The sequence below is a fragment of the Protopterus annectens genome, chromosome 6.part0 (genome assembly GCF_019279795.1).
Source record: "Protopterus annectens isolate FY-2018-M chromosome 6.part0, PAN1.0, whole genome shotgun sequence".
NCBI classification, from domain to species: Eukaryota; Metazoa; Chordata; order Ceratodontiformes; family Protopteridae; genus Protopterus; species Protopterus annectens.
The window spans coordinates 792187721-792206929 of record NC_056737.1 but is presented as its reverse complement, the minus strand read 5'-3'; the positions used below and the strand labels follow the sequence as shown (position 1 = coordinate 792206929).

The window sequence follows — 19209 nt, the reverse complement described above, 5'->3', positions numbered from 1 at the left end:
AAAAAAAATACATATAAGGACAATCAATTCAAGAAAGAGACTCAGAAAAGTACTACTACAATGCAGAAATCTTTTTTTTTCTCAGTACAGATCTGTAAAGAGTTTGTCTAACTGTTATCAAATAGTAAGAAGCACTGAAGAAAACAAGCCTACCTAGGTCCAAAATATGAATCAGAAGGTAAACATCAGTGGTTCCAAACATGAGAATGAATAAGGCTTAAACTAGGACCTCATATAATGTGGTTGAATTATGCAAACTGATATCAGAGACTAAAAAAGATACGATTAAGTATATATAATTAATTGCTGCAATAGACTTCCTAAAAGTATGAGCTTTCTATAACTCCAATATTATGCAACTGTTTGAAAATATTTTACCATTGAGTGCAGATATTTTTTAATCCGTGCAGCTAGGTACATGAAAAATAAGCACAATGCACATATTGCATACCATACTATAAATGGCACATAGCCAGCTATTACAGAGCTGGCATTTCTTAAACCAAGTCCATAACATGATTAGATCTAACAGCACTTAATGCAGAAACAAATTACCTGATGCTGTTCTCCCTCAAAACCACATTCTAGAATATGTAAGAGATGATCACTTCCTCCAGATAATCCTGCAGCAGGCACATAAAAAAGATATTCCATCATCTTTCTGTGGTTTCTAAATTGTAAGAGGAGAAAAAATAAACAAAAAACACACAAAAAAGTCAGTCAAGTACATATAATGCTGTGTAGAAAATCTTCTGAAATTGGAAGGAGTAGTTTGTATCGCTTCTGGTTTATGAGTCAGGATACATAAAAATTATTCTCATAAGAAAATTATTAAAAAAACAGAAAGGAGATTTTTTTTTAATTTATCACACTTCTCTATTATCATTTCCTTTCATCTTTATCTAACACACATACATTACTGGTCTCACACCATAACTTTGTGAAATAGAAAAGTGTTGGAAGCGGAAGAAAAAGAAATATCCAATAGACACATAAGGAAACACTTAATGATAATGTATATATATGGCAGTCAAGATATTTATGACAGTGTGCTCAAAATGAATATAAATCCACAGTGTTGTTCCCATACTCTTGCTCTAGAAAGAAAGGCAGAGACTGTGACTTCCATTTAACGAGCTGGATTAGTTCTGTGGTCATCATTATCCACTCCAAATAACAATATTAAGATAAATTTGGATCTAGCAGAATACAGTAAAAAAAAGAGTTGTTTCAAAATTAATGAGCAGTCAATTTGTATATTTGAATTATAATGACCACAATGCCAGCATGCTGATGTTGCAGTATAGCCAAACAAATGCAGCAACTTGAGTACAATGAATGGCTAGTAAAACAACTTTGTTCATTTCACCAAACAGTATTGTGAAATAACTGAACACCTCCATTTCCTCCTATATCATCATCGATTTCCTTTACTTTGAGGACTTGTCATTGAAGGGTGCTAAACAATTGTTAAGCACCCACTAAAACCTGTCAGTGACAGCTAGTAAACAGCAGTAGTAGAACATGAAATGGTTTTGTTTCAACTTAATTTCTGCTTCCTGTCTACTACATTATATCCACTGTTTTGAAACAAACTGCTTCCCTTAGACAGGGAATATGCAAGGATGTAAATCACTTCCTCACTGCTTTACTGGTTTTCAAAGCCAGCCCAACACACTGCATTTCCTTTTCCTTAATTTTACATTTCTGTAACTAGTAGTAGATGGAGTAAATAAATCTCCATGTACTACAAATAATTATAATCGATCTCTGATCACAGCATATTATGCGTTTTCGACAAGGATGCCAAGATTCACCTCTTCAGCTTTGCTCTCAAGGTAAATTTCTTGCAATCCATGTCTGGGACATATAATATACACATTACAATCAGAGACCTGATCATAATCCTCTATGTCATACAGAGAACTGAATACTTGTTAATTATATGAAAATAATCTAGCACCTGACTCAAATTCTTACTTATTACTGTCATTAACCATTCAACTATGAGATACAATCTGATATTATTTGAAATCAAACTGACAAAAAAAGTTAACTGAAAGCACAAAGAGCTTTAATAAGTAAGGGCATGTAACAAACGTGCAGAGTTCTTCAGGCTATCTGCTAATAAATATTCATGCCTTAAACACATGTTCCTTAGATGAAATCACATAAGAACCAAACAATAATATCAATGCTTAAGCTTTCTTCCCTTAAGAACACATTTAAAATCTAAAACCTCATTCATCCCTTGTAGACAACAGTCTTCTAATTTAAGCTGCCAGAAGATTCTTTAAACTCAGGCTTGTTATCTACAACCCGATTGAATTTAATGTTATTACTGAAAAATGTGTTTATCTCAAAAACACAGTGAAATTCTGTTGAAAGATGACTTGTTTTTAGACTCCCAAGTATAAAAACCTGTTTTTTTCCTATAAAAGAGGTTGAAACTTTCATAACATATTGGTACACACTAATTTTAAGAAAAGTATGATGATCACTCATTACAAATTAGACATGGTCTTCATAGGGACTCCTGAAGGTTTGAAACTAATCCTAGGGTTGTTAAAGGGTTGTCAGACAGAGCTTCCATATCAGCTTAATGGTAGGCAAACTCTATCTGAGGTAATGGGAAGAGATCAGTCAAGAATGAATGAAGATTGACAACATCAGATCATTACTTTTGGTGTTGCTGCAGTCTACATTATATAGGCAAGATTGGAAAGATATTTAGAATTAAATTAAACAGGCATACAATCTTATCATAAATTTCTAGAGAAAAATAAAAACAAATGTTATTATATACAAAATATACAAAGTACAATATATCATCTGCTTTGGATACTGTAGAGTAAAGACAGCATGAGACACTTTCATAACTATTAAGCAGAGGGGAGAAAAAAATTAGTGAGATCAGGTGGTGCTGTTTTCAAGACTATTTGAAGGACATGTGATTGGAAATAGTTCTGATAGAGCTGGGTAGAGATTGACCAACTGCTAGACTGGGCATTTGCACTTTTAGAAGGAATTGATTTTCAGATCTGAGTTAGGTGAGGGATGGGCAATTGGAAGGTTTGGTAATGATACTGTGAGCTGTGGTTAACTGCAAGTAGGTTAGTTGATGGGGAAGTTTGAGCCATTTTAGTTTGCGTAGGGAGATGCAGTGATGGGAAGAGTAAGTTCAACCTTGTTATAACAGGACTTGTATCTTGGATTTTAAGGAGCTTTAAATGTTACTGAACAAATGGGCACTGTATAAAAGTGAAGGAAGTAAATAGGATAGTGCAAGGGTGTGTTTAGCACTGGGTCTGAGGTACAATCTATGCTTATAGAGGGTGCCTAGTTTGTTAGTCTATTATAACTACTAGATGTTTAGTTTGTGATACTGTATTAAAATCTGCTCTATTATGGGTTGTTATTCATCCATTCCTCAGTGATTGAGAAAGCATGTTGGATCCTAGCTAGGAGTTAGTCAGCAGAGTCAGCAATGCAGATAATGGTCAAATCATCTGCCTACTGTATTACAAGACTTAGGGGGAGGGTGGAGTGGAATTCATTAATGAATATGCTATAAAGGAGAGGTCCCAATATGGATCCTTGTGGAACTCCTGTGTTATATTGAAGAACGTTGAGAAAGAGTGGAGCCATTTAGTAGCTTGCTGTATGCTGATTAGATAATCAAAGAAGCAGTTAAGAGTGTCCCTTGCTTGGGTCACAGTGTCAATCCATGTTGGGATGGGGATAATATCTTATTTTCTGTTAGGAAATTTAGGTGCTGAGCATGGATGCTTTTCTCCATGATTTATCTGTTGATTAATATGCTAATGAGGTAGGCTATACACCTGGCTGACATTTGTAAGTAATCTGGGGGTAGATTACCTGGAGCAGTTGTACATGGTTTTAGTTTGAGTAGTAATTTTGTGGGAATAGGGGGGGGAGGAGGAAAAAAAATCATTGGGGTGGTTGGTGGTTGTTGAGTGTGTGTGTTTTTGTTTTTGTTGATTGAAGTGGAGAGAGTTTGGGATGGTGTCCTATGTGTGTGTTGTGTTGAAGAGGGGTTGCTATTTTGGGGGGGGTTTGTCTGGATGTGGCATGGGGTTGTTTTGCTACCTGGATGCAGTAAACAAGTTTTTATTCTCTTGATTATGACGTGGTTTGGCTTTTCAGAGTTTGTGTTATATATTCTAGGAGGTGAACATTTTTTGATTTTTATGCCAGAGTTCCATGCTCTATCTCTGTTTGTCATAAGTTGTTTTGGTTGGTTTTGATTTGTTTTAGTAGAGGAGAGAAGTTTATTTAGAAACAGGTAGGTGATCACTTATGGTTTGAGGTAATGTGCCTGTGGCTGAAATTTTACTCAGGTCAGACACTAGAATCCAGTGTAGAGCCATTGTTTTTGGATTTGTTTTGGTCAGGTTTATGTTGAAAGTGGACTGTTTTTTAGATGATTGTTTAATTTTGAATAGTTTTATATGTCCAGATAAGATTGACTATACAAATTTTTTAGTGTTACTTAATTGGAGATAACCAATGAGAATTTCTGCAGATTCAAATTGAGGTATGGGGCTAGAGTAGGGGACAATGCTGAGGTGGTTGGAATAGATGTCAGACTGAAGACAGTTGTAGCCTGGTGGGAGGTTTGAGCCAGGTTTCAGTAGTAGCAACTATATCAGGTTGGTTTGGGAAATCCAAGCATGGAAGCTTGTGATTTTGTTTCGATGCTGATGCTTGTGATTTGTGTGATCAGTTGTAGGGTTTTACTGCAAGTATGATGGGCTGTGGAATCAGTGGAGGTCCATTAAGAAAGGATTTGTTTTTTGAGAAGCTGGTAATTGTACAATAATCTTCTTTTTAGATGTAATTTGCTAATTTGGGAACATAAGGGGGTGTTTCTTAATATAACATGACAGAACTTTTAGTTTGGTGTAATGGATGGTTGAAATAGAGGTTAGACTAGGGTGTATAGATGAGTGGTTTGGGCTGAAAGTGTAATATTCAGAGGTTGTAGATAGTGGTTTGGTATGGGGATGTGTGTGTGTTGAATGGATGTTGCATATAGCAGGAGCAGGAGGGTGGAGGAGATGAGGAGGAGCCAGCTTAGTAAGTACAGAGTCATTGTCAAGAGTGTGTGCTGGTGTGATTGATTAATAAAGCGTGGATTGGTTAATGTCAGGTGTGGGTGTACTGTAGGAAAAATAAATGTATTTGTCCTTGGGGTGGGAGAGATTAGGGAGCAGGGTGGGGAGCGGAGTGAGCCTGAGTGCAGTGAGGGTGAACGGAGCGGGAAGAACCAGATTGACTCAAACTGCAGGTAAGTGATATGGAGAGAGTACCAAGAGAATAGATGAACTGCAGTAAGTAAGTGGCAGTACAGTTCATGGGGGGAACTAAACTAGCACAAGTTAATTATTTCTGGTGTTACTTAATTCTGGGGTAGTGCAATTTATTTGGAACTGGATAGCTATTGCCATACAAAAATAGTCTAATATTGACTGTACAATATCCAGGTGTGTCCGATCGCACTAGTGTCTGAATGGGGGTCTTGGGACTGGAGGAAGGAGGAAAACTGGGCTAGCTAGACAGGCCTCTGCAAGAGTGCACGCTTTAAGCAACAAAAATCTAAGTATATAAAGTCATTAACACCAAGTCTATAATATGAAGAAAAGTCTTGACTGCACTATTCAAGTTTGGAGGGTGGGAGGGAGCTCACCTGTGGCCTAAGATGTTTAAGCAGAGCAAGCACACTTCACAGAGAAAGGAGATGACTGCAGAAGAGAAGTATTAGTGTGTTTTTCTACTACTACTACTGTTTTATTACTGTTTTTAAATACTGCAACAGAAATATCTTAATCAAGAAAACAAAACAAAAGTCGCTCCATATCATAACAGAAACAAAACTGCAATCTGCAGAACAAAACCCATACTGTGTCTTTACAAAATAATTCACTTTACTGGAGCCTTGTTTTCCTGCTTCTTTCTGTTTTCCATTTTCTTTTAAAGCAGAACCAAACTGTAATGGATAAAACTTAGCTGACAGTTTGGATAAGCCTGTTATTAATTGGTTTAGTTAATACTTTATAATCCAGATCTAATATTGAGATGGGTCAGTTATAGTTTATTTTATTATATTTGAAAATGAAAGAAGAATAGTAATCCAATTGGACCATATCCAGGTTCAGCCAGAGAATTCACAAATGCAAGCAGAACAATCCAAGATCATTTTAAGTACACGTCACCAAAGCAACCAAGTACACTGAAAGGTTAAATGAGTAAGATATGTACATGTGATACAACAGAAAAGTCAGTATGTTATTCTACAACAGTAACATGTACAACAATGCAACTGTTGATCATACAGCCTATTTACAGCAAAGAAGTATTAGCAATACAGAACAGTGAATATAAGTAATGTGAATAATGCCCTTTCTGTTCATTTTAAGGGTAGAAATTGATGGTTTTAGGAGCTTAGGGGGCTAATTGTTGGTCCCAGTTGGGCAAGCATCTGCATTCTGCTTCTTCAAGTTGATGTAAAGTAAGAAATAATTTTACCATGTTTAACCTTTTTAAGAATTAAAGCTCTGTATGTGTAGGAGTCACAGAATTCCACCCTGGAACAGAAAAATAATTTGTCAGTTGTAACAGATAAGAGACCATATTTTCAGATAAAGCTTAAAAGAATTCTGCTGTTAAGCACTCAGGAATAGGCAATTTATTTCTGTTTAGTGACATGTCATTCTTGACCTCTTGTAACACAAATGGAAAAAAGGCTTAAGTTATAAGGCTTTCAATGTAGACAATCCAAGAAACCAGTTTTGTTTGGCCTTTGCAAGAAGGAAAATTATACACTTCACATTAATATTTGCTAAAAACTTCAGAAATATATAAAGACATGTTCCTGAATTATTTAAAATACATGAAAATATTATTCCATTTTCTGACAACACTGGGCTGCAACTTAGCAGTTGAACCATTTTACCCTAGAAATACAACTGACTGCAGACTTCTGGGTATAGCAAGACCTTGATAATTTATTCTGAACGCTTATCTCTGTTGTATCAAGTCTTGTCAAATAATATATCAATCAACTGATCAAGCTTTACCTAACTTCCCTAGCTAACTAGAAAACGTTTGAGAGAAGAAAAAGTGCCTATTCATGCATATAAGAGAGCATTAAATACATCCCAGTTCGCATGAGAAGAAATGGGGTATCATTATTATGTAACCAATCGGTTATCAGCTATTTAATTCAGGCTAAAAGATTTCTATCCTTTAATAATAAAACTGTTGATATTCTTCTTTTACAAAATTTGAAGTTTAGAGATATTATTCTACATACAGATGTTCAAAAGACGGTGGTCAGTGTAAAAATATGAGCAGTGAACTTCCAAATTATAAACAGGGAAATCTAATGTAGTAAAAAAAATACCTATTTTTTTAAACACACCTTTATTGAATTATCACTTGTAACACAGGCAATTTCACATTTATACAAAAGTAATCAAACTGTATTAACAAATTAATATTAACACACATTATACTTCACATACATTGCTATATATCATATAACCTAAGCAACATTATAGAAATTATTCAATTCCTGCCCTTTTTTTTAAACAAGAAATATCTTTATTAAACAATCACGACATAAGCAATCACACATCTATGTAAATGAAAACAAACCACACCAACAATCCTAATTGCAAGCATTTTATATCACAAACCATACTGACACACTCCCAGTTTCAAATATTATACATCACTTATAATCTATCCAATCATTTTCAGTCAGCTCATTTAAGTCCTGCCTTCTCTTAAACCTCATTCCTCCCTTGTATGTATTGTTCACACAATTCCCATTTTTTCCTATGTAGTCTGCTCCTACTCTTTTGTTTTGTTTTATCTCTGTTACTATATTCACTACTTCTAATATAGTTGGTTTGATTTTGATTTCCATTTTCGAGCCAATGCTTTTTGGTAGCCACCATAATTAGGCACAGCAAGCCCTTACCATGTCGAGGTAATTCTGATTCTGTATCACAGCTCAGAAAAATCATCTCCCTCGTCACACCAATCCACCCACCCAGCATCTCCAACACTGCATCCCACAGGAAATCCTTAAAGTCTGTCAACCCACCACACTCACAGAAAATATGTTTCCAAGTATCTCTTCCTTCCTCATCACACCTCCAACATTTGCTGTCTACCTGAGGAAAATTCTCTGGAGTTTACTTGGTATATAAAAATATCTATGTAAACATTTCCAAGCAAAAATGCTAAATCTTTTAGATTTTGTTGCATATTTGGGAGACATACATATATCCTCCCATTGTTTCTTTATGAATTGCTTATCCAGTCTCTCTTCCCAATCCTTTCTAACCTCCTCTGATTGATTCTTACAGTTATCATGCAATATTTTATGTTTTACTAATTATTCCTTTTTTAATGGCAGCTTCTATTCTTGATTCTACTAAAAACTCTACCAGTGCTGGTCTTTCATTTAGGATTCCCTATTTCTTTCTCTTTGTCTATACTCTAATATCAATCCTTGATAGGGAAGGCAATCTCTAACCTGCAGTCCAAATAAATTCTTGGCCTCTTCCGATTCTATTACTTTTCCCTATCTACTTATTTGCTCCCAATACCTTGGTTCCTTTGCCAGTTTTCGCCAATAAATTTCAGTCCCCTCTTCCTTATTTTCTATACCCTAATAGCAGTTATCTCTATCGACAGAATCTCCTTTCTCCATTCCAGTGTTGGCTTAGTTCTTAGAATACTTTTGCTACCTTATGGATATAATATTCTGTATGATTACTGTTATTCTCCTTAAAGGTCTGCAGCCAAAATCCCAGTCTCTCCTTGTTTCTTGAGCTTCCCCCCTAACTCTGAAATACGTCTTCAAATTGGGTAATTCCAATCCGCCCTGTTCTACTGGAAGAATCAGCTTATCCCACTTGAGTCTTGCAGTCTTCCCTTCCCAGAAAAAGTCCTTCAGCTCTTTATTAATTGCTATCCACAACTTCTCCTCTAAATATGCCTGACCTATGTATACGACTAAAGGGACTAAAAACATTTTGACTGCTTGTAGCTTACTATCCATATCCATATAATAAAGCTTCCATTTTCTCAGTTTCTGTATTATCTTTTGTTTAGTCTCTTCCCACATATCCTTAGCTGCCACACCAGAATATTTTTTATCCATACTTCTAAACAATTTTATAATGCCTCCATAAATACATTGCTGAATCAATTCATGTGTGGGTACATATTTTACCGTTATTGACTTTGATTTGGCTTGGTTTCATTAATTTTGTATCCTGAAAATATTTCAAACTGACTCAAAATGTTCCACAACACTGTAATGTCTTTTTCTAGTTTTGCCAGGTACAAAATACTATCACCTGCAAGTACTGCCAGCTTTTCTTGACTACCATACCAATTATATCCTTGAATTTCCGAGTCCCTTATTTTCTTAGCCAGTGGTTCTAAATATAATGCAAATAACAAATGGGAGAGATGACACCTCTGCCTGGTTCCTATGCTCAAGCAGAAATTATCAGAGAGGGCCCCACCTACTTTAATTTTTGCCTCTGATCCCTCATATATCCTCCTAATTAACCTTATAATATTTTTCAGGAAATGGAAATGCTTCCATTGCCCTGTGCATAAATTCCTGGCTTACTCTGTGAAATGCTTTCTCTGCATCTAGATCCACCAACAACAATGGTATTTTCTTGCATTCTGCTTCCCTCTGGATCATCAGTTTTCTGTTAATGTTGTCAAATGTTTGCTTCCACTTCACAAAACTACACCGATCCATATCTTGGCATTATTTTTGTCATTCTTTTAGCCATTATAGACAGGAACACCTTATATTCATGGTTTAGTATTGAAATGGGCCTGTATGAAGCTGGGACTAATGGATCTTTACTCTCTCTAGGTATTACAGCTACCACTGCTTTCTTCCGGGATGTTAGTATTTCTCCTCTTAAAAAATACTGTTAAACAAAACCTTCCAGATCTTTATCAGTTTTTTCCTCCAGCTTCCAAACATCCACAGGAATATCATCTATTCCTGGAGACTTTCCTATAGATTAGTTATACATTACAATTTTTATCTTATCTCCTCTTATCCTAACCGTTAGTAATTGAGCCTACTCTGCCTCTAACCTTGGCATACTTGATTCTTCTACAAACATTTCCATTTGTATCTTTTCTTGATTACTACATTTCTTTGCTTTATACAGACTTTCATAGAATTTCAGAAATATTTCTAATACCTCTATGGCATCTCTTGTTACCTTCCTTATTACAGGATCCCTAAGTTTGGCAACAGCCTTTTATGCCTTCTGTTGCCTGAGTTATGCTAAAAGTTGTGCTCGACCATTATTATCGAAATACAGTTGCTTAACAGCAATCTTTCTAAACTTGTGCATATTATCAAGGTAATTCCTTATTTTCTGCTTAGCATTCTGTAGTTGATCCTCTTCTTGTTCTGTGAGGTACCCATTCTGCAATACTTTGACATTTGTCAGTCCCTCTAAATAATTCTTGTTACTTCTTAACCATAGCTCCCGTTCTTTTATTTCCACCCTATTTTTAAACTCCACCTTAATTTTATCCCACTCCCTAGCTAGATTTTCAGAAGAAATTTCTATCTTCTCTAATAGCTCCTGAAAAACCTCCACCACCCATTCCTTAAACTCCTCTGCTTTTAACAGATAGGTGGGAAAGTACCAATGTCTCATTTTTATTTCATTACCCTGTGTTTTTATTTTAGTTATTACTGGCATATGACCTGGGTGTGCATCAAAACCATCAATTAAATACGCATGTTCCTGTGAAATGTAAATTCTGTCTAGCCTAGCCCAGTTTTTTATATATTGGGGAATAATATGTAAATTTACTCCAAACTCCTATTACTGAATTCACATCTTCTCTGCCAAACATTTTCATAAATGTCTTCAAAAATCTAACTTCCTTTGTTATACTTTGCCTTCTGGGCCCCCAGACACATCTTCACTGTTGCAAGTCACATTCCAGTCCCCACTTATAAGTAATATTCCTTGCTGAAAACTGATTATTTCTCCTAGAATTTTCTTAATCTCCATTATAGCAGTTTTAGGTAGAATATAAATACATGCCAGTGTAATCCTCCTCCCTTGCCAGTAGCTCCTTAGCACTACAAATCTGTCATTAGTATCTTTTTTTACCCTCTTCTATCACAATTGAAGCTGTTCTTGTAATTACTAAAAGTACTCCACCTTTTTTTCGTCCCAGGTATTCCACTGAATAACCATCCTGAAAACCTTTCTTTATCAAATTCACATGTTCAGTTATTTCTAAGTGAGTCTCCTGTAACACAACTATTTGCACTCTACATTTTTAATACATTTCACTACTTTCTTTTTTGTATTTATCTGCAAGACCATTGCCATTTAAAGACATTACAAAAAGCATCACAGTATTAAAAAGTTATTATTCCCACCTTTTATGTATAACACCTTTTTTGTTAAATGTCTAATGCAGCTTTTGTGTTGCATGCATACGCTGAGAGGCTGACTTTTTATACAGTTGTTTATTGGCATATCCATTTCAGCCCATGTCACATCTTACAAAATGTTTTGTTTTATCGAAAGCTCTCAAACAAAAAAAAACACATACCCCCATTACATCCCTAAAACCTATTAACTTAATACTGACACACAAAAATATGTACATCTTCAAATACTAAAATTTTACCCTCCTAATAGGTGCAAAAGTCCCACACTGACAGCCACACTCACAAACTTGAGTTAACATAAAAGAAAAGTTAAACATGCTAAGACGCATGGTGTAGCCTGTTCTTCTACTAAGCAAAAACATACCTATTTTTGGTGGAAGTTTAAGCTGATGCAAGATATAAGAAATATGAAAGATTCTAGGGACTGCTGTCATGCTAACACTCAGATAAGGTCTCCTTTCTTATAAAGTCACATAGTAAAGTCCTGAAGAACATCCAAATAATTATCAAATGGAAAGAATAGTTGTGTAAAATCTTACCATAACCACAGATGTCCTTCTCTTCCATGCTGCAGTATTCCAACTCTTGGGTTTCCCTTCTCTTGCTACCTGAACGTCTGGCCAGTATACAAAAACTTCTAGCCACTGCTAGGTGCACGGAACATCTGATGTTGGTACAGGGAATGTGGGCCATAAAAATGCACCAGACCTCAGAAATGAGCACCCTAGTCCCAGGAAAACTGCGCAAGTCCAGTGCCGTCCAAGAAGGGACCATTTAAGGGGAAGGAGGGTGGGAAAGAATACTGCAAAAATGGAAGAGAAGGACATCTATGGTTATGGTAAGATTTTACACAACTATTCTATGTCCTTCAATTCTCATGTTGCAGTATTCCAAACTCTTGGGTGAGTGCCAAAGCTCACTGGGAAGAAGAGGGTCATGGCTTGGAACAATTCTCTACAAATCCATGGAGGACTAACCAGGCGAATCCAGCCCTGGATTTGGAAATTTGGTCCAATTTGTAATGCTTGGTAACGGTGTCAACGGTGTCAACAGATGTCCATGTAGCTGCCTCCAAAATGGTGGCAGTATCCAGTCCTTTAAAGAAAGCTCCAGACGAAGCCATAGCCATAGTGGAGTGTGCTTTAACTTTGGACCCCAAGGATTTCCCATGGTGTACAGAGCAGAAGGAACCTGCTCTGGAAATCCAGGCTGAAATTGTCTGTTTTGTCACTGCTTTCCCCAGGGCTCTGGGGTGAAAGGAGACAAACAATTGGTCAGATTTTCTGAAAGATTTATTCTTGCCTAGGTAAAGCCTAAGCTGTCTGTGCACATCAAGTGAATGCAAGACTCTCTCTCACTGTCAACCCTGAGGATGGGCAAAAAAGGTAGGAAGGTGAATAGTTTGGTTTAAGGACAGCTCATTGACCACCTTGGGCATTAAGGAAGGGTTTATATAGAAAAACAAAAGAGGCTCGCCACAGCTGAAAGTGAATCTACAGTTCTCACGTAAAAAAGTTTAATGAAAAAAATAAAATAATAAAACACAGGATCCAAAGTAAGCGCTTTCACGTACAATGACGTTTCATCAGACTTAAGGAAGGGTTGCTCCTAAGGGTTACCCTATCTTTGTGGAAGATGAGGATAGGGGGAAATGGCCATGACAGCCTGTAACTCAGTCACTCTTCTAGCTGATGTCAAGGCCACTAGGAGTACTGTTTTCCGAGTGCAGTGTTTCAGAGAAGCCTTAGAAGCTGGTTCAAAGGGGGCCACCATGAGTTTTTCCAAAACATAATTCAGATCATGTGTGTGTGTGTGTGTGTGTGTGGGGGTTCCTGCGGGGCCTGAGGTGCAGCACTCCCTTTAGAAATAACTTTGCAGGCAATCTGGAAGCCAGAGGAGGGTCTAGAGGCAGACAAGCTGAAATAGCAGCAAGGTGGGGTTTAATAGAGGAGTATGCCAACTCTGTCTGCAAGAGTTCACACAGGTATGACAGTACCAAGGGACATCTGCCTGGAAAAGGTCCAAATGTCTTTGTAGACACCATATAGAGAATCTTTTCCACTTAAATATATAAGATCTCCTAGTATTAGGTTTCCTGACCTCCTGCAAGACTGTGAGCATGTCTTCATTGTAGAGGTGTCTGTAGGGGATCAAAATTCCATCACCCACAGGGTGAAGTTCAAAGATTGTAAGTAGGAATGGATTAGAGATTCCTTGTCCTGTGTGAGAAGGTCCACTCTGTGAGGTAACTTGTGATGATTGTCCTGGCTAAATGCAGAAAGAGGGGGAACCAGCACTGTCTTGGCCAAAAGGGGGTCACCAACAAGATATTTTGGTTGTCCTGCTGAAGTTTCAGTAGGACTTATTGAAGAAGTGAGAAGGGGGAATGCATACAGAAACATCCCCTTCCAATAGATTGAGAAGGCATCTGTTGCCCTCACCAGAGGACTGGACAGCCTGGTGAAAAAGGATGGAAGTTGTATGTTCATAGGGGAGGCAAATAGATCTATCTGAGGTGTACCCCATTTGTGGACTATGTCCAAGAACACGTCCTTTGAAGCATCGATTCATGGGTCTGTGACATGGACCTGCTTATGGTGTCTGCCTGAGTATTCTGTTCTGTTAATAAGTAAAGCGAAGTCCTTGCCCAAAGCAAACACAGCCAAAATACTGCTTTAACGTGTTTATTAAAACATTAACGTTTTCACCACGGCAGTCCGCAGCTTCATCAGAAAATAAATCAACAATACAGAACTCTGTTTAAAAACAAGAAATAGAGGAAGTGACATCATCAATTTTCCTCAAGCAGCATCAATAAATTATATCTATTGAACTTTTAAAATTCTTAAAAAATTTTTTAAAAACATGACAGCCTTTGTTTAACGTACAAGTAACCCAGTACAATGCTTTTTTAAAAAATGTATTTAGGAAATCTGTACGTATCATCCTGACAAAATGTCAGTGTAGAAAAATAACCCTCCCTGCAACCATAAACTCAAAGTGTACATTTCATATTGAAAGTGTGTATATATGTATATAATGTTTAAAGTACAGACAAAATATAACCTTATGACCTAAATGATACCACACATTAACCAACATACCAGAAGTCATTATAATTTTTGTTTACTTCTGTTCAGTGCTCAAGAGGTTATTTTACCTCTCATTAAGGTCATAACGATCGACTAAATACTTCTATTTTTTATTTTATATTTTTTATTCTCTATTTAGTGTATAATGTTGTTTATTTAACTATGCTTGTGACATGTTTCCAAGGATATTTTTCACCTAAGATAACTTTTAAGTTTTAAAACAGGGGCTATGTTACAATTACTATTTAATCCTGGGTCCCTAAATGCATCCAGGCGTAATTGCCATTCAAGCTCCCTGTTTTCTAAAATCAGTGAAAATGGACCTCCCCTAGTTTTTATAGGGACATGATCAATGGCCATAAATAAAAAACTATGACCAGGGTTAGAACCTATATGCTTTGCTAAAGCGTTATCGCTCTTGTTGTTTTTTATGGCATAAAGGTGTTCGTATATTCGGTCCCTCAAACGCCGATCCGTTTTACCTATGTAAAACGCGTCGCAGCAACTACACAATGCAGTGTAGATGATAGATTTGCTGTCACAATTTAAGGCAAAACGTATCCGGTACTTCTTGTCCCTAATCATGAATGTTTCACCTATTCTCACCTCCTGACAATACCTACAAAAACCACACTTGGACATCCCATATCGCTTGTAAAAGGGTTTTTGGGTTATCTCTCTTTGGAGTAGTTCCTTCAAGTTGTTAGATCTCTTAAATATAAATCTTGGTTTACTACCAAGTTTATCCACCAAGTATGAGTTTGTGGATATCAGGTGCCAATTTTTATTTATTATTGCCAAGATCCCCCTAGAATTCAAACTAAATGTAGTGATGAAACTCAGGGAGTAATCTATTTCTTCACCTCCTTGTGCAATTGTCCCTACTTCATTATAATCAAGCTCACTTCCCATTGTTATTTCGTAAATTGGTGGGTCACTGGCCATGGGCTCACCCTGCAATAGTAGAGGTTTATAAAACCCACTGGTCCTTTTCCTGGACACCTCCCCTATCAAATCACATAACATTTGGTTTGGATAACCACGGTTACTAAACATAGTTCTTAACAATTCACATTCCTTATCAAAATCTGCCATGGTACTACACATTCTACCAGCCCTCACCAATTGCCCTTTGACAATAGATCTTTTCTGTTTGTATGGGTGGAAGCTGGAAAAATGTAAAAATGCATTACAATATGTATGTTTTCTAAAAACAGATGACGTTAAACGTTGCCCTACAGTATCCTTTTCCAGTTTAACGTCAAGGTAATCAATTACCCCAGATGAAAATTTTGATGTGAATCTCAAGAACTCAGTAGTGGAGTTCATGGTGTCAACAAGAGCCATCGCTTCCAGTTCTGTACCCCTGAACAAAATGAAGATGTCATCTAAAAATCGGGTATAATAGATGACAGACTCCAATAGACCTGGGATCTTCTTTAAGATGTTAGTTTCCCAATAGCCCATGACATAATTGGCTACCCCACCCCCACAGGGTGAGCCCATCGCCACACCACGTTTTTGAAGAAAGAATTCGTCATTGAACATAAAATAATTAGAAGTCAAAACAATGTCTAACAATTCTGTGACCAAATCGACTTCAAGTCTAGAGGCACCAAGTTCTTTTAACATAGCCCCTGTCCATTCAACCGCCTCCTGGTGTGGAATGGAGGTATATAGGTCAATGACGTCGATGGTCAAAAAATTATTGTTCTGGTTGAACAAAATTCCATTGATGTTCCCAAGGAAGGACCAAGAGTCCTTACAGAGACTGGTGATCCCTTTTATGTATTTGTCCAAAATTTTGGTGATAAATGTTGAACAAGGGTAAGTAATCGAGGACCTGCCATCGATCAATGCTCTCATAGGGGGGTCATGGATGTTTTTGTGAATTTTAGGGATCCCGAACATGGCAGGAATTTTTGGACAACTAATATCAATATAATTATATAAGTCGATGTCGATTTTACCTGCCAGGAACAGGTCCCTAAAATAACCTCTTATCATCCTAATGCTACCATTAACCTCATTTTTAGAAGATCTCACGTATGCATCTGTGTCCAAAACTTTCAGCATTTTTTCATTGTATGTTATATTGTCAAGAAGGACAAGACCCCCACCCTTGTCAGGTTTTAAAAGACGGACGGGTAACCGACATATCTCGTCCAACAGTGACATTTGTTCCTTGGTAATGTTTAAATTATTCTCACCAGTCATACCATTACTATTGGCTGCCAAATATCTAAAGTCGATTTCACAAATTCTTTCAAATAACTCTAAAATATTATGAAGCGGGGGGTTAAACACACTAGATAGCTTCAAACTAGGTACACTATCACCAGCAACAGTCACGTTGTTAGTGTTGTTTTGTTGGTTGAAAACAAGTTTTAAATTCATCTTTCTCACGTAACGTTTCAATTCGATTAGTTCCTTAGAAATACTGCCAAAATAATTTGGGACAAAGGAATTACCTAGAGCTAAAAGTTCTATTAACTGTTCGTCAAGTACTATCTCAGAGAAATTATAGATTTTAAAATCTCCTTTTTTATTTGTAAGAATAACAGGATAGTCACATAAAATAGGTAAACAGTGTGGAATTTCTTGGTCAACAACCAGATCACCCACCAGTGGGGGAATTTCAGTGTTATTTCCCACATTTAATTCCTCCTCTTGTTCGTGCGGGTTTTGTTGTTGCGTTGTCCTAAAAAATTCCCACCATGATAATTTTTTGACCATCGACGTCATTGACCTATATACCTCCATTCCACACCAGGAGGCGGTTGAATGGACAGGGGCTATGTTAAAAGAACTTGGTGCCTCTAGACTTGAAGTCGATTTGGTCACAGAATTGTTAGACATTGTTTTGACTTCTAATTATTTTATGTTCAATGACGAATTCTTTCTTCAAAAACGTGGTGTGGCGATGGGCTCACCCTGTGGGGGTGGGGTAGCCAATTATGTCATGGGCTATTGGGAAACTAACATCTTAAAGAAGATCCCAGGTCTATTGGAGTCTGTCATCTATTATACCCGATTTTTAGATGACATCTTCATTTTGTTCAGGCGTACAGAACTGGAAGCGATGGCTCTTGTTGACACCATGAACTCCACTACTGAGTTCTTGAGATTCACATCAAAATTTTCATCTGGGGTAATTGATTACCTTGACGTTAAACTGGAAAAGGATACTGTAGGGCAACGTTTAACGTCATCTGTTTTTAGAAAACATACATATTGTAATGCATTTTTACATTTTTCCAGCTTCCACCCATACAAACAGAAAAGATCTATTGTCAAAGGGCAATTGGTGAGGGCTGGTAGAATGTGTAGTACCATGGCAGATTTTGATAAGGAATGTGAATTGTTAAGAACTATGTTTAGTAACCGTGGTTATCCAAACCAAATGTTATGTGATTTGATAGGGGAGGTGTCCAGGAAAAGGACCAGTGGGTTTTATAAACCTCTACTATTGCAGGGTGAGCCCATGGCCAGTGACCCACCAATTCTGAAATAACAATGGGAAGTGAGCTCGATTATAATGAAGTAGGGACAATTGCACAAGGAGGTGAAGAAATAGATTATTCCCTGAGTTTCATCACTACATTTAGTTTGAATTCTAGGGGGATCTTGGCAATAATAAATAAAAATTGGCACCTGATATCCACAAACTCATACTTGGTGGATAAACTTGGTAGTAAACCAAGATTTATATTTAAGAGATCTAACAACTTGAAGGAACTACTCCAAAGAGAGATAACCCAAAAACCCTTTTACAAGCGATATGGGATGTCCAAGTGTGGTTTTTGTAGGTATTGTCAGGAGGTGAGAATAGGTGAAACATTCATGATTAGGGACAAGAAGTACCGGATACGTTTTGCCTTAAATTGTGACAGCAAATCTATCATCTACACTGCATTGTGTAGTTGCTGCGACGCGTTTTACATAGGTAAAACGGATCGGCGTTTGAGGGACCGAATATACGAACACCTTTATGCCATAAAAAACAACAAGAGCGATAACGCTTTAGCAAAGCATATAGGTTCTAACCCTGGTCATAGTTTTTTATTTATGGCCATTGATCATGTCCCTATAAAAACTAGGGGAGGTCCATTTTCACTGATTTTAGAAAACAGGGAGCTTGAATGGCAATTACGCCTGGATGCATTTAGGGACCCAGGATTAAATAGTAATTGTAACATAGCCCCTGTTTTAAAACTTAAAAGTTATCTTAGGTGAAAAATATCCTTGGAAACATGTCACAAGCATAGTTAAATAAACAACATTATACACTAAATAGAGAATAAAAAATATAAAATAAAAAATAGAAGTATTTAGTCGATCGTTATGACCTTAATGAGAGGTAAAATAACCTCTTGAGCACTGAACAGAAGTAAACAAAAATTATAATGACTTCTGGTATGTTGGTTAATGTGTGGTATCATTTAGGTCATAAGGTTATATTTTGTCTGTACTTTAAACATTATATACATATATACACACTTTCAATATGAAATGTACACTTTGAGTTTATGGTTGCAGGGAGGGTTATTTTTCTACACTGACATTTTGTCAGGATGATACGTACAGATTTCCTAAATACATTTTTTAAAAAAAGCA

At 36.8% G+C, this 19209-nt stretch overlaps 1 protein-coding gene across 1 annotated transcript in view; it reads right to left on the bottom strand.

Moving 5' to 3' along the window:
- The window catches only part of LRRC9 (leucine rich repeat containing 9), a 3097114-nt gene that overhangs the window by 1782753 nt on the left and 1295152 nt on the right, over positions 1–19209 (bottom strand). The window contains exon 12 of the mRNA XM_044073581.1: positions 556–670. Within this exon, the coding sequence (XP_043929516.1) occupies positions 556–670 (115 nt within the window). The remainder of the gene's footprint in view (positions 1–555; positions 671–19209) is intronic.